A 21,730-nucleotide genomic window follows, 5' to 3' on the forward strand; every position below is an offset into this window, starting at 1 on the left:
GCTAATTCTGTATGCACACAACATTCACTTTATAGATACCATCCATAACATTTGCCATTCAGCACGCCGCTACTAAAATGTTTCCCCAGAGGTTTAAGTTTCGGGCAAAATGTGGCAAGCTCTCTTCCCCGCTCTCAATCCCAGACGTGTTGTTTTTTTGTTCCAATTTGAAATCAGCTATCCAGCGTGTCATGTTGTGGAAGAAAAACTGTGCCAGTGTTGAGAACGAGTAGAAATAGGTCACTGAAAAGAAATCCGCTTGTCAGGTGATGTTTTTACAGGTGAATCTGTGATTTGTCTTCAGAGTTTATTCAGTAGCATTTAAAGCCTACGTTCTCGTCTCTCCTGCAGCCTGTCAGTGCAGTCATGTGGGGAATAACTGCGATGCTAGCACAGGACAGTGTATCTGTCCTCCAAACACTATTGGTGAGAGGTGCGACCGCTGTGCTCCCAACCACTGGGGCCATGATATCGTCACCGGATGCAAGGTAGGCTGAAACTGTACTTGTAAAAAGCAGTTGATAGCATTTGTGTGACCTACAGTACTTCTACTAACACGTGGCGGGGCTTAGCAAACACAGTGGAGGAGATGAATGATTGGTCCGCTTGCCATTTTAACAAATGTTTTGTTTTGAACACAATGGAAATGCAAAAGCTTACTGTACCTTTCAGTAATTTCACTTTCCACTAATCAGAAATAATTAAAACCATCAGTGATGATGGATAAATCCTTTCTTTTCTAATTTCCAATATAATGCCAGTAGCAAAAAGCTCATATATATTAATCAGTGTAGACATGTACACACCTGCTCTCCTTTCCTTATTTTCCTTCCTCCACTCGTTTCAGCATGCTCCCTCTCTTTTATTACCACAGTGCCTGTTCACACAGCCTTTTCTCCAGCTTCCGTCCTCTTCATCACCTTTATTTCAGTGACTATTGTTCCCATTTCCTCTATGTCTCTGTTTTGTAACTCGACTTTGTTCAGAGTGTTTAAAAAATAAATGTTCTGCACTGAAACGATCTCACCAGCCGGCCGCGAGGCAGCAATAACAGTCAACTATTAGCCGTAGCAGTAGACTATTAGCAATTACAGGCACGGACATGAAAGTCTCCCTTTAACAACAGTTGATCCAGAGGAGTGCATCAGGACAAAAAAAAGAGGGATTCAACTGATCTTAGTGATACCAAACAAACATAAAAAGGTATCAAACACAACCAAACAAAGTAAAATGCAGCAAAGCAGAAAGGTACAACACAGGAGAGAGCAGTCGGTGAAGTACAGCAAAAGATGTAACAAACTGGAACTGAGCTAAATGAAGTCGAAACACACAGCAAATACTTCAGTGTGGAGCATTTAACTCGGTAAAGACTACATGAACAAACATCAACACGTAAAATATCACTGAAAATGAACAGTGAAAGGCTGCTAACGAGACTGTTAGTGATTGGCTGTTGACAGCTGTGGGTCAAGAGCTCATAATCATCTGTAATTGTTAATACTTTCATTGACAGTGAGGCTGTTGATTGATACCCTCCCCTCTGTCAGCTGGTGCTGAGACGAACTCCCTCCTCTTCCTTGTTTTTAGTGAGGGAGTCATTCTACCGCTGCACTTCGGCTTTTTACAGTGTTTTCACTCACTTTAGTCATAGTCGCATACTGTACATGTACCTTCTCATGTTCAATTTCTGGACTCAGCTCTCTTAATTCAAAACTCGGTTATGATCTTTGACCTTCAGACGTGCAAACTCATCTTTTGAAGTCAAGTAAAACTTTTGCGTTTTGGAAACCTGGCTGTTCGTCCGCATTAAGGAACCGAGACAAACGTTTGCTTTGCACGTGATTTGATGACAAAAATCTGCTTGATGTGCTAATGTCTGGATGAAGTGAATCTTCAAAGACCAGCAGCAGATAATAATCTCTGTCTTTGTGTGTGCGTATGTAGGAGTGTGGTTGCAGCGTGATCGGCTCAGTGACCCAGCAGTGTAACGTCAACACAGGCTGCTGCTTCTGCCGCGACGCCTTCAGAGGAGAGAAATGCATTGAATGTCAAATTGGATACAGAGACTTTCCCCAGGTGACTGATCCATATCGGCACTCATTATCACGAAACCTGATTTAATTGTAATTCAGGTAAGAGAGGAGGCACTGGAGAGAATCTCTGATGGGATTCGACCATATGGGAGTGACTCTATTCGGGCAAGGGGGAGACATTTTCATACAAATGACAACGCTATTGTTTTGGATTTTAGGAGCTCAGGACTCAGTAAAAGAATGTGTCCCCTGCCTAATAATGTCATCACACAGTGGTTTGCTTTAAATCTTCAGTCATTTTTACACAAGAGCCAAACTTTCCTGCAAACTTTCATCCTATATTTCTCCAACAGAGGTGACTAACTTGAAATGAAAGGATGAGCAACTTCCTGTGCGTCAAAAATACTGCCCATGCTGTCTACAGGTGTAGTTCAACAGCGCCTTGAATTTTACATGACCACGAATTTTTCAGTTTCATTTAAGTCTCCTCAGTTTGAAGGTAGCAGGCTTTCTTTAATTAGACTTCAAAAAGGGCATTCATACCATCACAGTCAAATTTTTCCATTTGGCGTCGATTCATTGTGAAGCTTCAAGGTAGAGAAATGGTTTGGAAATAGTTTTTCATGAATAGCATGGCAGCAGAATAAAAGCAACTTAATGATCCTGTTGGGAAGTTGGCGTTCAGAGAAATTTCATGGTCATTTTTTTTTTTTTCTTTTTTAAATCACATTTTTTTTGGAAGTCAGTCGCTTCAGTCGAATGGGAAAGTAACTGGACAACTCTCGTGTTCTGTGTTTGTCTGAACTTCAGTGATGTTTCGACTGACGTGGGCGTGAGATGATAATGGCAACATTTTCATTTTGGAGTGAAGTTTAATGGTTTGGTGAAGCATAAAGCTAGGACACACTCTGCTAGCTCCTCGCTCAGCCTGTTATATTGTTGATAACAGAGGCTTGGCGTTGTCTGCATGCACATTCCCCACAGTGCACCCAGTGCGAGTGTAGCGTCTCAGGATCGGACAGCCAGACCTGCGACCTGGAGAGACAAGTGTGTGCCTGCGCCGATCGGACGGGAAAGTGCAGCTGCAAGGTACGGCAGACACCCACAACAATACACACAGGGATTGTGGCCTTTATTATTTGCTTTTCTTTCAATGCACTTACACTCATAGTGTAAGCTTTTGCTTGTTTTAGCTTTTCCCTACAACCCACAATCAATAATAAACCTTGATATTATTCAAATTTTCTCCAGACTGTCAGTTATAACTCAAATGTGAGTCACATACAGCTGATTCCAAAAATGTTCGGATGCTGGGTAAAACATTAATAGAAGCAGAATGCAACCATTTACAAACAGGCTGTGTTTACCAGCAACAGTTTTCTGAAGTGTTCCCGAGTCCATGCAGGAACATCCTTTATCCAATGTGTTCACAAAGTGGTGAACCTCGCTCCATCCTCGCTTGTGAACGACTGAGCCTTTCCAGGATGCTCCTTTCATACCCAATCATGATACTATCACCTGTTACCAATCAACCTGTTTACCTGTGGAATGTTCCAAACAGGTGTTGTTGGAGCGTTCCACATCTTTCTCAGTCTTTTGTTGCTCCTGTCACAACTTGTTTGAAATGTGTTGCTGCAATTCAGAATAAGCAGATATTTACAAAATCCACTGCAATTGATGAGGTCAAACATTAAATATATTGTCTATGTGCTGCTTTGAGTTGAGTACTGTATATCTCACAAACAATTAGCAAGTTATCACATTCAGTTTTATATTTAACACAGCATCCATGTTTTTAGAGTCAAGAATTTAACATGAAAAAATGTGCATGTTTATCACACTGATAAAAACTCACACATCCAACAACACCAACTACAACTCGCTTATTAAAATGCCAAAGTTTGATCATGTCAAAAAGATCACGCTTAATTATTATACAGTTTTATTACTAGATGTGTGTTTCAGCTTCTTCTTTGTGTCAGACCGAGAATCACTGAGCTGAATGAATAAAGGCATCCTGAAGTAAACAGGTCCGTCTCAGCCTTTCTGTGCCCACCTGCAATTTTAGTTCAGTTGTTGCCTTGAAAGACTTTGTAGGAATTTTCTTGACGCAAGTGTCGTTTCAATGGATAAATGACAGGTCTGTCCTTCAACATGCACCACTGTCACATGTGAATGAACTCTGGGCTGCTACTACTCTTTCCTCAACTAGAAAAACACGGAAGCCTTGCTGGAAATGTTTTAAATCGTCCACCAAAATCAGGCCACGCAGTTGTGGAATCGAATCGTTCTGCGCTATTTGCGGATTGGTCCAACACGTATGCACAGAATCTGATTGGGCTCAGTTGAACGTGAATAGCTTTTTCCAGATTTGCTGTAAATCTTGTGATTAAACTGAGCCGACATATAGTCTGTAAGGCTATGGCAGTTTATCCGTCCAATGACAACAATACAGCGAGCGCTGACATTCTGCCGAGCAGCTGTTGCTTGACTTTTCAGGAAGCTTTAAGTCTGAGTGAGTGAACGTGTGAGAAAGTGAGGAAAAAGCTGTGCTATTTATGATTTTGAATCCTACCAGGAGATGCTTAGATTTGAAATGTCAGTGCAGATTTCAGACCTACTGCTCATGGATTGTCTGTCCTTTATCTGTGTATGTGGAGAATCTGAGTGTGTGTTTGTGTTTGATAGTATATGTGTGTTGGCGTGTGATTATTTCACTAAATGTCAGAGCGGAGTGAGACGGGCATCTCTGTGTGATAGCCTCCATATACTAGACACCCAAAACTTCTCACACACACAAAAAGATAGAGAGATGCAGACATATATGTGTGTGTGTGTGTATATATCTATTGATCTCTCTCTCTCTATATATATATATATATATATATATATATATATATGTATACACACACGCACACACACATATTTTTCCTTCAGTGTTGTCCAAGTAAATATATCATTACCAGATTTTTATAGGTGGTGTAAATATCATATATTGACACAAACACACACACTCACCAATAAAGACAAATACAAAGCATATATTTCACACCTGTCATCCTCACTGTGACAAGCTGATTGCATTATCACACACACACACACACACTCACTCATCAATAGCTTGCTGTCACACACACACATACATACATGCGTGTACTCCATATATGGCACACTCAGACTGGAGACACCGTCCATCCCTGAGTGCTAAAACAAATTTTTTCGTGCACTTACGCACGCACACACACCTGATTCATGGCCTGTAATGAGGCTTCAGATCATTGAGTGTCATCGTCACTCTGAACGGGTAGGAGGTTGACTGCCTGTCACTCAAACAGTCATTCGATCTGTCACCTGTCTCCCTCTTCATCTGTTATTTCTGCAGTGTGTGAAGTGTTACTGTCTGCTGGTTAGCTGTCTGTCTGTCTGTAAATACCTCTCTGTCTATGGAGGCATGTGGTGTACCTACGTTTCCTCATGGCTTTGGCAGCATCAGATATCTCTAGCGCTAAAGAAGCCACATGTACTCTAAGATAAGTCAAATGTGGTCCCAGTGTTTTAGGTTATCTCGTGCTCATCATCGAGTAATTGTGTAAGTCGTCTGTTCTGCCTTTTTCTGTAACTCTAATAACTCAAACATTTAAGACATCACTCTATAGTTTGTGAGCCCAGGGTGGTAGATATCTTTTCAGCGTCTTGTGAGACTTTACAGACTAAACAAACAAAAAAAAAAAATCACTGAAGCATTGATAATTGCAATGATGATCATTAGTTGCCAGTAATCACATAATGACCTCCTTTTGTCATGACAGATGCTATTAATGTGGACAACTAATGTTAATAGTGTTGCTTCCTTTACAAGACCCCCTCAGTGCTTACTCGCTAACCTGCAGGACATTTTGACAGAACTCAGCATTAATTGGATGACGTTTTGTTGACAGCACTGTAAGCCTTTTCTTAGCAGAGAGAAGGCTTAATACACAGACCTGTCCACAATCCTATTTTAGACCAGTCAGCTCTCATCTTATTTACTCAAAATGTAAACAGTGCAGTGCAGTTATTTCTATCCCAATGCAACCGAGGCATTAAATGCTTTTTCTGTGTGGAAGGTTAGGCTGCATTGCTGCATTGTCCTGTTTTCAGATTCATTTTAGTTTGCTCTAAGTATGTTTAAAGAATCACAAAAGCTTACCTCACCTCTCACATCTACATGCTTGCTTGTGTTTGTTATTTAAGGCAAATGTGGAAGGAGACAACTGCGACAGCTGCAAGCCAAACACGTTCGGGTTGTCGGTGCGAAACCCGCTTGGCTGCAGCAAGTGTTACTGTTACGGACTGACACAGTCCTGCACAGAGGCGCAAGGACTCATCCGGATGTGGGTGAGTAGACATATCCTAATTGTTTTACTTCTTTCCTGTTACAGTCATTGTTTAACAGAAGTAGGTTTAAGTGTCTGGCTGAAAACAATCAAATGACCCAAAGCAGAACCATCTGATCACACTGGCTTCAGTGAAGATGGAACTGGATGGATCTGTCTAATCATTCATGATCATTCAGATTTTGGTTACTGTTGTGCACAATAGGAAAATCAGGAACTGACAGTGCTGCAAAGCGAATATTGAGAAACTTTAGCTAGACTCCACAGAAACTTCTGGTTTCTGGTCTGCATCCATGTTCACTTAGGATCTCTCTTGCCTCTAATGTGTTATCCTTGGATCCAACCAGTAGTTGCCTCTGAGCTGTACTTTCTGTACACACTGTCCATGCCAGCTTCCTTGCTGAGACAACACATTTGACAGCTGGCTGCCTACAACTCACTCTGCATAATGCCAGTGTTGTAAGCTTCATGCTTTTCATTAATCATTATCTGTGGATAATCAGAGGCTTGTTCAAGTATTTAACATTAATAAATCTCATTTCGCTTGATTTTTGCCAAGCAGAAAATCAGTTTTTTTATTGCCCACCTGGTGGATTTTGATATTTTACAAATATATAAAAATATAAAGGAGGTGGGCTTTACAGAGATAAGATGTGTGCTGTATTTCAACCAATCACAGTTCAAGACTGGAATGATGATGGTGATTTCTACACATTCAGGAGGAATTCTCAGCAATGGGAAATGTTGCTTGCGATGTGATTTTCTGCCCCACTGAACTGTGTTTTAACAAGGTTAAGAAAAACATACATTACTCAAACTCTCCCACCATGCTAGCGGCTCTTCACCGTCACCAAATGTTCACCATTGTAGGAATCGTTCAGGCAGGATTAACATGACGCGAGGAGGTGGGAGATAAATTATTCAATGTGCCCCACCTCTGTAATTGAACACACTGTTCTAGACGACATTTTATCCATCCAATGAGAATTTACAGGACGTGGTGGCGAAGCAAGACGTTTGCCTGAACTTCCATGAGAATCATCAAGTTTTCTTCAGTATCAGAATAATCCAGTGATGTTTGTTTGTCCATCCATGGCTACACTGCAAACACTGCTGTTATCTAATTCTGAAACTTTTAATGGTGCCAATTTGCCAAAATGTAGACAAATATAGGCTAAAAAAAAGCATGTGTATATTTTGCTTAAGATTTCACACTGAACCGATAAAACAAAGAAAAAAAACAGTATGTAATTGCAGCTGTGATTTTTCTGTGGTTGGGTTGCTTAGTTACCCCCTAATCACTCTACCTCCCCTAGAGAAAAAAGTCCAGTCTGAACTGGGCTTGAGTGTAGTGTGTTAGCATACTAGCGTTTGCTAATTTATAACAAATACAAACGATGGCAATTAAGTATAGCTGAGGCAAATTAGATGAAATATTCAGGACAAAAATTAAATTTAATGTAATTAAAAGTCTCCCTGAAGCGAAAAAGTCACATTTGAGGCATTTCGTTCACAACCACAATTTCAACCTCACGGTGGCACTAGAGGTGAAGTCAGGAGATCACAGAACATGTCTGCACAAAATCGTGTCAGTCCATCTCGTAGATATTGACACATTTCACTCGGAAGTGAAAGCATTCTGTACAGCAGTTGTTGAGATTGACCGAAGGGCTGAGCCGGCTGACAGACCGGCATTGACATCTGCAGAAACAGTTAGTAAGTCCACTTTGATTGTCGGTCAGAGGTGAAATCCAGAAGCTGTTGCACGTCGTTACCCTCTGCTCTGGCAAAAGGTCCAGAGCATAAATGACAGAGTTGTTTTAGAGGGTTATGAAACTCTGCTGCTTATTTGAATCACTCGTCGTAAATCTTGGGAAATGTCTGAGCTAGCCTGGCTCATGTATCGATGGCCTCTGCACAGCAAAATACAAACATGAGTGTGGACATTATGGGTGGCAGCTGTAAGTCAAAAACAGACGTATTTAAGTGTATCAGCCACCATCAGACAGTCAGCCAGTAAGTTCGCAATCGATTGTTGAGTGGCAGCCTGTTTTTAATAAAGGCCCTTCTTCTCAGAAACGGTTGCCATCTGCGATGAACTGGCGTTTCCGTGGTAACCGTAGAGTTTTCTGATGGAGTGTGGCGAGAGGCTTCATTTGAACGACAAACATTCTCTTCATTTATTGTTGACGGAGAGAGGGAGGGGTGAGCTGGACAGAGAGAGAAAGACAGAAAAAATGGAGGGTTTATTGGAAAGAGGGAGATTTTCTCTGAACCACTGAATCGTGAGATTACACTGAGTGGAGTGGGACACACACACACACACACACACACACACACACACACACACACACACCATATCTAGACGCCATACACATTTACTCTACGCAGTACACGTACATTCACATGCAGTACACAGACATACATACACAAACTCACACTACATGGGATTACACCGAGGTTAGGGGAGAAGACTGCGCGTGCACACACACATGCACGCTTGCACACACAAATATATTCTGCCATACACACAGCCTTTTTTGTGGTATTTATCTCTAATGGGAGAGCTGCGTGTGTGACTGTTTACTGGTTGTTAAATACTGCTGTGAAGATCTGCACGAATATAATCCAGTAAAATCTATAAAGAACAGAGATAAGGTGAAAGCACTGATAAGATATGAAAAAAGGAAAGTACCTCCCAGAGGTCTGGATTGTTAAAGAAGCCTCAGACAAAATGACAACATTTTTTAACAAGATTATTAGTTGGCGGCTTTTGCAGTCATAGAGTGCTGAGAAATTAATGAATCATTAAAATAAAGGCTTGAACAAGCTAAATAGCTGCTACTATCTGTAAGTCGGTACTGTTAGCTCTAAAAAAAAACAAACAGAATATGAACAAGTCACTTCCTGAAACATATTAGTCCTCAGATATGCACTTCCCTTCACACACCAGCATCGTCTGAACGCCGTAACTAACATTTATGCAACACACACCTATTTCCAAATCATAAAAAGCAATTACTTTATTAAATAGATGAAGGCAGCGCTTTTGGTATGTGTTTTACACATTGTTGATACAACCTTACAGAGCATCAGGAATCCCTTCTTAGTTGAATTCAGCATTAAGACTGAGGGAATGTTCTTACTTCAAAAAAAGTATAAAAGCCCTGATTTATAAAGTACAGTCAAGTAACACGACAGGAGAATAAAAAACATCTGACTATACAGAAGTCAAGTCAAGCATCAGAGCCACCTGTACAAAGTTTGTCCCCCCTTCCAGGTGCATCTCATGCTTCATTTGAATAGACTGGTTTAGACTAGTTTGTTAGATAATTCTAAACCAGGTTAGTAATAGTTTTCGTCAACACTGTGCACAAAATTTATTTATTTTGTCATTTTTTTGAAGTTGGAGCTATATTTCATTGTCAGTAAGTGTGACAGTGTTTATTTAGATGACACCAGACATGCATGGCTTGTTTTGCTCCTGATGCAGTGTGTTACACACAGAATACAAGAGACTCTACTCTACTCAGCTCTATTGGCAATATTTAGACATTAATGAATAAGCTCTAGAATATCTCACTTTTATTTCTTTTTGGGAAGGAAGCTATTCCACATAACTCACTTCCATAGGTTAGAGTTAATTTCTGTTATCTCTTATTCAGTATTTTTACTGAAACAGCTCAAATTTGGGTTTACTCAGCTTGTCACTTTATGCCTGTTGCTTATTTGATTTCATGCTTGTATCAAGCAAACTACAAACAAGAAGCTACAGTAGCTACAATTTAGAAATATTTGGATTTGAATTTATTTGAAGTAATACTTGAAACTGAAATGAGCAATTTCCCATTCCATGTGTGACTGCCTTTTTATTATGCAGCCAGTATTGCCAGTGTGTCCAAGCCATAGTAACTTCATAGATTTCAGATTCTGTCCACTCAACCAAAAAGCACTCTTCCATAATGCCTCAGATATTATTCGCACAATATCAACATACAGTATCAGCGCTGCCGGACTACAGCGGCAGAGAGAGGGAGGGGTCCAGGCTCGAGCAGATGAATCTATTTTTAAATCGGTCCACTCAACCACGAAGCACAGTCAATAATAAACCCTGATATTATTCAAATGATATTGAAATATCAAAAGCGGGAGTCAGAGAGAATGAGAAAGAAAGTGCTAGGTTTTCTCCAGACTGTCAGTTATAGCTCAGATGTGATTCACATGCAGCCCAGATTCCAAAAAAGTTGGGACGCTGCACAAAACGTAAACAAAAACAGAACGCAGTCATTTGCAAGCTTTTATGAAGCGTTCCTGATAGATGTAGTGACATCCATTTACGCAATCATGTGTCCACAAAGTGATGAACCTCGCTCCATCCTCGCTTGTGAACGACTGAGCCTTTCCAGGATGCTCCTTTCATACCCAATCATGATACTATCACCTGTTACCAATCAACCTGTTTACCTGTGGAATGATCCAAACAGGTGTTTTTGGAGCGTTCCACATCTTTCCCAGTCTTTTGTTGCTCCTGTCCCAACTTGTTTGAAACGTGTTGCTGCATCAAATTCAGAATAAGCAGATATTTACAAAAAATAATGAAGCTGATGAGGTCAAACATTAAATGTGCTATTTTCAACTGAATATATGCCACAAAGGATTAGCAATCACATTCAGTTTTATCCATGTTTTACACAACATCCCATCATTTGGAATCAGGGCTGTACCAGGACCAAGAGATGCTGTCAGTTTCACGTGATATTCAGAATGGAAAGATATCAACTTTTACCAACAGCATGGAAAATACCGAAACATTCAATCCTCACACTAACTGAAAAAAACAAACAAAAGTTGGCTTTACTCATTATTGGCAAAGAAAAATCATCGCACAATCAACTTGGACAACAAACTGATGCATTATACAATGCATAACCACACATTAAACCGCTCAGGTGTGGTTTGGCTAAAGCTGAAGGAGTGAAGATGTTTGGTTACAGAAAACAATGGTGACACCAGCAGCCAGTTTGATGGTGAATATCATCACAAAATCAACTGTTAAATAACAGATAATTGTCCACAAACTTGAAATAACTAGAATTCCTGTACCACAGATATTTTTGCAAAACATGTAGCCTGACAGTATTTGGAGACATAAAGGCAGCTACTCATGTTCCAATCAAATGTTTGCCTCCATTTGGCCAGTTTTGAGAGCTGCATAGACACATCCTCATTAATTAGAATATTCCACAATCTTCTGCGCCCACTGATGAAACAAAACCGACCACGCTGACATTTTCTCTAACAAGGTTGGAGTCTCAGACCAAAAACGTTTGAAATCAATGTGTGCCAGAGTTAAATAACGGCGAGGGCGGAGCCTTGTTTCAGTCAGCGTCATTAGGAGGTGAGGAAAAGAGACTGTGTGACTCACGTTTGAGAAAAGTAAGAAACTGACCCTCCACACATGACTCGTTTGCACTGTGAAATATGGCTGCTTAACAAGACTGTGACATTTCTGATCCCAAGCGCCGCAATGCTAGTATAAAAAGTTTGTACTCGCATTTTTGAGAAGAGAAACTAATTATAGTACTTGTAGAGCAAAATCCATGTCTTATGTATCCACCCATAACATCAGTACACACAGTTTGTACACCCAGTTCTGTTTTATAGACACCAGGATATAAAGTATGAACAGGTTCCAAGGTATCCTAACATCCTCTCCAATAAAAGGTAATCACCTCTGGGGATTAATCTCCAAGGATCAAACCAGCATCACAATAATGTTGTCGCCACTGTCCTGTGTCCCAGTTAACGCTGAAGCCAGAGCAGACGGTGCTCCCCCTGGTGGATAAAGCCAACACCGTGGAGGTGAGGAGAGGAGTGAGCTTCCAGCACCCTGAGATCCTCGCCCACGCAGAGCTGGTCACCTCAACCCTCCCTGAACCGTACTACTGGAAACTGCCAGAGCAGTTCAGAGGCTCTATGGTGGGAAAACCTCCTTTATTGTTTGTTTCTGTTGTATTATGACATGTACGCCACTATGCAGCATTTTTTCTATACATTTTTTTTACATATAGATAGTTTTTAATTCCAAAACAAGCATATTTGTAAAATCACCACATGATCGGTATTGTCGTAAATCAATTCTTCTTCTACATCTTTGTTTAGATCACAGCGTACGGTGGGCAGTTGAAATATGCAGTGTACTACGAGGCCAGAGATGAAACTGGTCCATCCTCTTATGAGCCTCAGATCATCATCAAGGGTGGTCCGAACCATAACGTCTTGATGACACGTCACATACCGGGACTCCAGATTGGTCAGCTCACCCGCCATGAGATCGACATGACAGAGGTACGGTGAGGCTTTGGATGAAAAGAGGATATCGAGTCATAATTAGGAAATATTTGTGTTGAGTTTTTGGAAATAACTTCTATTAGATACCAACTACAAAATAATAGAACTAAACTGGAAGTAGATTGTACTTATTTTTGGCGAGCTTGTCAGTCAATACAAACAGTCTGTTACGTTGGTAATAGAATGCAGTGGTGAAATTGATTTGTCAGTGTGTGCGTGTGTCTGTGTGTGTGTGTGTGTGTGTGTGTGTGTGTGTGTGTGTGTGTGTGTGTACAGCATGAGTGGAAGTACGCAGATGGTCGGTCCATGACTCGAGAGGACTTCATGGACATTTTGTTCTATGTGGACTACATCCTAATTAAGGCATCGCACGGCAACTTGATGAGACACAGCCGGTAAAACACACACACACACACACATACAGTGACATGCAGCTCCACACGGTGTGGTCCAACATTAAATGTGTAATTTGATGGCTGATTGAAGGATAACCTGTGGGAAGAACTTCTGTTTTCATTTGTATCCCAAGATGTAATGAAAATCATCTTTACTAAAGGTCGTTTCCACTGCAGAAACATTATAACCTGCCACAAATGATCATAATACTTCTGCCTGGATATCCCGTCTGACACATCCAAATACATGTGTATATACTCTGACATGATGAAAGACAAGTCGCTTCATTTCATGACTTATCTCTCCCGCAGTATCTCAGAAATCAGCCTAACAGTGGCCGAGGAAGGCAGACCGACCAAAGAGAGCGAGAAAGCACATCAGATAGAAAAGTGCGATTGTCCAATCGGATACTCTGGACTCTCCTGTGAGGTGGGTACGGCAATAAACACATGCATGCTCACACACAGGAGTGCACACATGGGAAGACCTTATGGTGCAAAATACTGACTTTTCTAAAAGGTGTTGCTGGGAACTAACATAATCAGTTGTTATTTTTGTCAGCAGGTATGTAGCTCCTCAGTGACTGTACTTACAGTTTCTCTAAATAATTTAGTTTGCTTTAAGGAAAAGTTGTGTACAATAATTGATAAAGATGCCTTAAAAAAGAATTTCAAAAAGATTCGTACTGAGCAGGACATTTTACTGCTGGACAGAGACGTTATCAGTGCTCTCTGGTGGACAAATAGTGTAACAACAACACAGTTTATAAAAAAAACCTAACAATTTCTCATTTTCATCAGCCAAAATATGCACGTCAAAATCAAAATCTTTGTTAAGATGACATTTTCCTATAATTCAAAAGTTCAAAAAACGTAAAATCACCTCTCACTTAGTTGATAGAAAGTACGAGACATGAGAGGAATCTTCACAATATAGCCAGTGAACATTTTATGTTTGAGTTTATGTAACTAAGTTCTGTGATGAAATTACTTCAATGCAGCAGCAAAAAGCCGACTACATGAAAAGCAAAGCAAGTAAAACATCAAAGACATTACAAGCAGAAAATACAGAAGCACTCTGTTGTGAGAAAACTACGTAAACGAAATGATGAGCATTCATATTGACACGAGCTCAAAAACCTACATTTTGGATCCAACACTGCAAACATTAATTACAGAGCGAGCTGAACTCTCTCTTTCTCTCAGTGCTCCGAGGAATAAATGCTTTTTGTCTGCTGCCTTCACACAGAGGGAGAATGTAAACACGGAGGTCACAGAATTTGCTTTGAATAGTATCTCACAAGTTTCCAATTTACATTTACTCCAGAGTTTTAAGCCTCTGCGACGCCTTTCAGACTCTCCTGTTTTTTGTGTTTTTTTCTTTTTTTTTTAGCCAGGATTAAGCCTCACTGAGCGTCTCTTCCACTCAGTCGTGATTTTGTCGAAGCAATTGACTTTCAGCTGCGTCCAGCTCCTTCTCTTAAGCCACAGAAAGCATATAGCAGTGACTCAATCTTCGGTTTAATGAGGATTTTGTAGAGACAGCTTATGATACACAGAGGCAAACAGTTCTGGGCAATTCCGCTGGATGGCGGAGCCTGAGAGTCATTTAGGTATTATTTTGTTAATCTCAAAGGAATACATGAGTTGCCAGCAAACTTTTAACTATATTTTTCAACCTCTGTTTCACTTTGTCGCCTGCTACTTGGAGTGCAGAGGAGCAGCCATCTATATTGCCGGGAAAAAAATTAGTCGTGTACATAATTTAGAAGCTACAGATACTGTTGAAAAAGTGCCAAATGGAAGCCAAAAAGCAAACGGTAGCTAAACTTGAAATGTTCAGGTCGTAGAGGGCTTGGCTGACAGATGGGCATTCTATTTGTAGCTGCCGTCGTTGTTAATAAAGTATTTTTAAACGGCCGTTTAGCGCTAGCAGAGGGAACAGATGGCTCTTTAAATGGACTCCATTAATTATTACTGAACAGGAGAGAGAGGGAGGGAGAGTTACCTTGCATGTCTGTGTGTGCGTGTGCGTTTATGCATGTTTGTGTGTATGCGTCAAGCTGCTATGTGAGGGTGTGTGCATGTGTGTTCAAAAGTTACTGAAGGGAATAACTCTTAATTGTGTGTATGTGTGTGTGGAAGAGAGAGTGGTCAACAGTTGCCCAGAGAAATAACAATTAGGGATAATTATGTGGGTCCATGTGTATAGTTGTCAAGTGTGTGTGTGTGTGTGAGAGAGTGCGTGTGCGTGTGTGTGTTTTGCAATATCATGGATAGTGTGGGATTACTGTGGGAACACATGCTATCAAAGCATGTGTATCTGTCTTTCACCTTCTCTAAATATCTGCTCATTATTTTTCTCATTCTCCGTCTGTCCGTGTATCTGTCCGTGTGTCTGTCCGTCTCTGTGTGCAGGAGTGCGCTGCAGGTTTCTACCGCCTTCGCGCCGGTTCCCTGACATCTGCTCCAGCGTCCAGGGTGCCCACCGCTGTCGGCATGGGCAGCTGTGTTCAGTGCCAATGCAGTGGGCACTCTTCCACCTGTGACCCTGAGACATCCATATGCCAGGTAAGTGTGTGTGTGTTTGTGTGTGTGTGTGTGTGTGTGTGTGTGTGTGTGTGTGTGTGTGTGTGTGTGTGTGTGTGTGTGTGTGTGTGTTCTGCCGCTGGAGACCCTCATACAGCCATATGCCAGGTAGCTTCTGGAGAAGCGAGTGAGGTGATAGAGAGAATGGAGTGTGTGTGTGTGTGTGTGTGTGTGTGTTGGGAGGAATGTCAGGTACTGTAATTAGCCCTGCAATAATTAACGACCCCGGGCTTATTTAATATTTTGTGTAATTTCCTCTCCTTTGGCTCCCACCCAAAGCTACATCCTTACTTTTAGAAAAGAGGGGAGAAGGTGATCTTAAGATATGCAATTAGAATACATTAAGGCAAAGAAATCTGCCCCCTTTTAGTTGAACACAAGTGTTCCAACAGGTAGTTTCATGCAAGCGCTGATCAGCGACTTGGAAAAGCGACCTGGTCCGCCTCCATGTTTGTTGTGACAATGTGTGTTTGCAAGATATTAAATCCAACTGGTGGCTTGTGAGATAAATCTGCACACGCCAGTTGTTACCAGTTAGTCACTTCCAGCCTTTTCACAGTCTGGTGAGTTGTGCAGCGAGCCCCCGTCTGAAGACTTTGGCCTGAGGGAGCAGTCGGTCACATGTTGCCCGCAGGTCATCTTCCAGACTTGTCTGGAAGAGCCGCAGCAGACTGAGAGAATGTCACTGTGTACGGCCACAGAGAAAACTGTTAAAGCGGTCATCAGAGACTCGTTTTGGACAGCTGATGAGGAGCCATTTAATTACGTGGCTTGATATGTAGAAGAACACCACTGTACCGAAGAACCACAAAGATAGACACTGTAGGTGTAAACAAACTCTGAAAGATGCGGGCAGCTGCATTCTCATGAGCCCTTTTCAGAAAATATATACCTTTGTGCACATGCACATAATGAAATATGGCGGGTACTGCATGTGGTTCACCTTTTGTTGAACAGCTGCAGCACTGCCACAGCTTTTCCTTTTGGAAAGCAGAGTTGGAAACCAATAATACCACCAAGCTGCTCCATTTTATGTCAAAATGTTCCTCGAAGTGGAGCGCTGGAGTTGGTCTTGACTCTCTGATTGCTGACTGAGGAGCAAATAAACAGGACAACTAAAAGGTTCAGCAATTATGTAAAACAGTTTTTCCGTAATCTTCACTCTGATTAATTTAATTTGAAATGCAACCATTGTGCAACTGTCACTAGCTTAATTGAACGTTTTATTCCTCTGATAAGCGCCAAAAAGAGTTGAGTTATAAAAAAAATGCCACTTTCAAACAGCTCAAATCAAATAAGCTGTCTTATTCTTAAAGAAATGCACTCAGGTTGAAAGTATGGATTTAAACTGTAACTCCTGAAATAAGCATCAACACAGTCATGACAGACAAATGTTGGCTGCAATCAGCCTTAAAGTCAATAAGTGTGTCCTTGCACAATAGACCGTAAAGATGCCAATGTTTTCTTGTCTCCCCTCCAATGTTCTCTGCTGTTTAATTATTTTTATTGTTTTGTCTCCTTTCCTGCTATTCTACCTCCTCTCCTCTGTCTTTCATCCACCCTCCCGTCTTCTGCTTCCTTCTGTTGTTTCTTTTTATCGGCCCCATTCTCATCCCCTAAATTCTCTTCCCTCTCATCCTCAATTATGTATTTACTAATCCTTCGTCTTCTTCCACCGCCCTGCCTTCCGCTCTGTCTTTTACCCCCACTTCTCTCATTTTCCCTCGCCCCAGTCTTCCCCTGCAGCCCCCTCTTTCTTTCTCACCTCTCCTTAATTTCTCGACTCCTGCCAATTTCTTTCTCTCTCTGTTTACGTCTCTCCTCCCTCTTCTCTCGCGCCCTGATTCCTGTCGCTCTCTCTCTGCCTCCCAGCCATTTTTCCCTCGCCCATTTCCATCTCGCTCTCCATAACAGCGTCATTAGCATTTTCTAACCGAGCGGGCTAAATTGAAAATGCTAAACGAGTTTGTTTCTGTGGTAATTAGCAGTAACGAGGAACACAGGAAGTTAATGGAAATGACTTGCCTCGTTAGGAGGCAACTTCCTGTTGCACTGATTGAAGTTCCCATTTTCAACAAACAAGGCGAACACATAAGACAGAACCTTGGGGACATGAAGAGGAGAGACTTTTGTGTTTGTGTACAGTATGTAATATGTTTGTGTGAATAAAATTGTGTGTGCATATTGTGGAAATTGACTGTATGTTTATATAAACACTGTTTTTTAGCACAGTATCTGTCAGAATACAAGTATGAATAGTTATAGCGTGTGTGTGTGGCTGTAAAATAAGCTGGAAATACACACAAATATCTCTGGATATGAAATATTTTGGATGCATTTATGGTTGTGCGTGTCAGTGTACCCTTGTGGCTCTCCTCATGTGGTGAGCGAAGTCCTGCGAAGTAAATGAGTATTTTAGATGGCCCGCTCTTGAGGAAGGAAGCTTATTAAACTCTTTGACGTGTGAGATCGCACCTGTCGGCTAACAGCTAGCCGCCCGCTGCCGTGCACGGACTCACAGCACCTCATCATGCAGGAGTGGGACTGGGCCCAAAAACCATTCATTACTGTGTGCGGACAGCTACATTTCCTATCAGAAAATAGTCCAGGCTAGACATTTCTGTGTGTGTGTGTGTGTGTGTGTGTGTGTGTGTGTGTGAAGGCCCTAGAATGGCTCAGAAACTGTGGGTGGTGAAAGGAAATGAGTAACAACTTCCCCGCCGCCTCCGTATAGATGCACTACATAAGCAGCTGCGATCTCACCCGGTACGTTTGCATGTAAAGACAATAACCGCTTAATAGTTTTTTCCTGGAAACTGAAAGTCCACGACACTCATCTGAGGGCTGCTTTTCATCTATTCATCTCTGTAGAAAAATCTAAGAGCCAGGCGCCTCCTGAATTTGAAGAGATCTGAACTGAATTTAACTTTCTGTCAACATGTCGTCAATCATTTCAGCGACCGTCTCTTAATTCGCCACCTTACAGCGAAGCACACCAGTGATCAAAAGTGCTACGAGTATCCAAAATTGTGATGTTAACTGACAGCGGGTGATGATAGCAGTATGCCACCATTTTCTTTTTTTTGTACCCTTCATCTGGTGTTGCCGTAAAACAACCAGGGATGCCAGGATAATTATCTCACTCACCCAAAAACGAGCCTCCCCCAATGCCTTTTTGTCAGTAATCAAGGAGGGGATGATGAGTGACCCCATCTGTCATCTTTTCAATTACTCATTGTCGACTTGAGGCGAGTAGACGCATACACAGGATTGTACACAGCTCAACAGCGAATACTAATGTCCTCCAGTCTTTGATTAGAGCTAAGTCTGAGCATACATGAACTAGAATAGATTCACTTTATTCCACAGATGATTAGAAACCATTCAAAAATGCACTTTTTTTTTCTTGCTCAAGCAAATCTGGTGTCTCGTTTTCGTTGCGCCAGTGGCGATATTCAAATACAACATGCAGATAAAAGTGTAGCTTAACTGCTGTTAATTCAATTTGAAAATTAGTTTGCCTTTTTTTTTTTTTTTTTTTAAAGATGAAAAGCTTTCTGGATAAGCAGCAAGTTTTGTGTGTGTGTGTGTGTGTGTAATTGTGTTACAGCTGCCTATATTATGCTCACACAATCAAATTCTGCTTTTAACACCAAGCACACACACAGACCCACACCAAGAACTCATGCTGGCTGGAGGGTGATGCGAAATTTAACACCCACACATCAGGGTTAGAGCCACGGGGTTCGCTCAGTTAGTCAAAAAAAATTACTGCCTGTTCCTGTTTTCCTTGACCTTGATGGAAAACGTCATGAGGTCAAGGCAAGATGTGAAGGAGAATTCATAAGGTCTGCCATGGTTGCTTTAAATTTAAGGAATTATGCACGGCATTATCTCCTTTCCTTTCGCAAAGGATGGTTCAGTGTAGCTTGTGCTAAAGGAGGTAAGGAAGGAAGCACTGATGCACCTTTTCGTAGCATTTAGAGAATTTGACCAGCTCTTGTCATTAGTTTGGAGCCTTCCTAAGTAAAGACTGTAGCCATGGTGTGGTTTGAGAACGAATGGAATGTCTTCGCAGATACAACATTAATTTCACGTGTGTGTTTTCGCGTGCGCAGAACTGTCAAGACAACACAGAGGGTGATCGGTGTGAACGCTGCGCTCCTGGATTCTACGGTGTGGTCCGAGGTTTCCATGACGACTGCAAACCCTGCGCCTGTCCCCTCACCAACCCACAGAACAAGTAAACTTCCTCTATTCATCTTCTTTTTTTTCTGGTGGATCTGAAGATTGAACGTATCAGTCATGTGTCATTTTGTTCCATTTATGTCTTTTTAGATACATTTCTATTAATTCCTCAGAATTTCTTTTCATGTTGCCTTAGACTGTAAAAGCATTCAAATATTTAATATGCATTTGTTTGTCTGAAGTGTTATCAAGTCTTTTCTGTGGAAACATCTCTTTCTGTGTGTAGTTTCAGTCCGACCTGTGTAGCGGAGGGATTCGATGACTACCGATGTACTGCCTGTGCAGAGGGGTATGAGGGCAAATACTGTGAGAGGTGAGACACACAGTAGTAAGATGAACTTTGACATCCTTAAATTTTAATATGAGGCATAGAGCGAATCAAATGCCCAAGACACTGGAACAATGTCATTGACAATGACAGTATAGGTAGTTTTTGAAATTTTGTAATACAAGGTGATATAGGAAGTATGCTACATGTAAACATCTTGGAGGGTCTGGGGTCACCAGGGTTACATGTGTGTGTACATTAGCCGCGTTTCCATCAATGTATTTTTATGCACATTTTGAAGTATCGAATCAGAAAAGATTCAAGAAAAAACTTCCTCAATTTCACAAAAGCAGTTCTCCCTGTGCAGCGTGGGTTTTCACCGGGTTCTCCGGCTTCCTCCCACAGTCCAAAAACATGCTGAGGTTAATTGATAACTCTAAATTGTCCGTAGGTGTGAATGAGCGGTGTGCGTGGTTGTTTGTCTGTATGTCTGTATATGTAGCCCTGTGGTAGGCTGGCGACCTGCCCAGGGTGTCCCCTGCCTTCGCCCGAGAGACGGCTGGGATAGGCTCCAGCCCCCCGTGACCCTGCAAAGGATTCAGCGGTGTATAGATAATGGATGGATGAATTTCACAAAAGCATTTCTTGAAAAATAATTCATGGTCTTAACGGGAGATGGATAAGTTCTGACCTTGCATGCATTCTACTCACATGACAGATCAGCTGTTTCCACTCTGACAGAAGAAAAAGACAAAGCTGTTTCCTCTGTCAAGAAATTCCTGCAGAACTAATTTTTTTTTTTGCCAAGGCAGCTGGTTTTGCTGCTTCTTCTTCTTCTGCTTTTATCAGCGGTTGGCTAACAGCTGGGTTTGATTTCTGATTTGCAGCCTCCTCTTCTTCTACTGTTTATTACAGCCATCCGTAACATAGCCTGTATAGTGACCTATAGTCACGCGCCTAATTTTCCATTTATTCTCATTCTTTTTTGCAGCATTTCAGAAAGTCGCTTCAAATTTGCAACAATTAGATGGAAACACGGCTGTTTTTAGCTAAAAAATGCTGAAGTGTGAAATTTGTTTACTTTAGCAGCCAGCTCTTTATGAAAGGCAATGGAAGCGTCTAGTTGCAATAACAGTAGTAAACTCTTCCCTTCTTCCCATGATTCCCCTGTCCAGGTGTGCTACTGGTTACCATGGTAACCCGCAGATGCCAGGCGGCCGCTGCGAGGAGTGTAAGTGTTCCCTGTGGGGGGCATTGCCTGGACCATGTGACCCTGTCACAGGCCAATGCCGCTGCAGGGTCGGTGCATCGGGGAAGTCGTGTGACCAGTGCATGGACAGGCATGTGTGTGGACCAGCTGGGATCATCTGTAAGACTAACATTCAGCTTTTTATTTGATCTACTGTTCCTGCTCCTTTTTCTTTCTTTTTTCGAGTATTTTCTTTTGCTTTCTTTCTTTTTTGCCATGCT

General features: G+C 41.6%; 1 protein-coding gene across 1 annotated transcript in view; it reads left to right on the forward strand.

Moving 5' to 3' along the window:
• Nucleotides 1-21,730, forward strand: part of lama2 (laminin, alpha 2) — a 153,672-nt gene that overhangs the window by 79,487 nt on the left and 52,455 nt on the right. Inside the window, exons 25-36 of the mRNA XM_041959394.1 lie at nucleotides 352-488; nucleotides 1,945-2,076; nucleotides 3,018-3,122; nucleotides 6,267-6,410; nucleotides 12,212-12,388; nucleotides 12,572-12,757; nucleotides 13,037-13,155; nucleotides 13,468-13,585; nucleotides 15,574-15,726; nucleotides 19,863-19,987; nucleotides 20,219-20,305; nucleotides 21,436-21,629. Coding sequence (XP_041815328.1) covers nucleotides 352-488; nucleotides 1,945-2,076; nucleotides 3,018-3,122; nucleotides 6,267-6,410; nucleotides 12,212-12,388; nucleotides 12,572-12,757; nucleotides 13,037-13,155; nucleotides 13,468-13,585; nucleotides 15,574-15,726; nucleotides 19,863-19,987; nucleotides 20,219-20,305; nucleotides 21,436-21,629 — 1,677 coding nt within the window. The remainder of the gene's footprint in view (nucleotides 1-351; nucleotides 489-1,944; nucleotides 2,077-3,017; nucleotides 3,123-6,266; nucleotides 6,411-12,211; nucleotides 12,389-12,571; nucleotides 12,758-13,036; nucleotides 13,156-13,467; nucleotides 13,586-15,573; nucleotides 15,727-19,862; nucleotides 19,988-20,218; nucleotides 20,306-21,435; nucleotides 21,630-21,730) is intronic.

Source organism: Chelmon rostratus, chromosome 18 (assembly GCF_017976325.1).
Source record: "Chelmon rostratus isolate fCheRos1 chromosome 18, fCheRos1.pri, whole genome shotgun sequence".
NCBI lineage: Eukaryota > Metazoa > Chordata > Actinopteri > Chaetodontiformes > Chaetodontidae > Chelmon > Chelmon rostratus.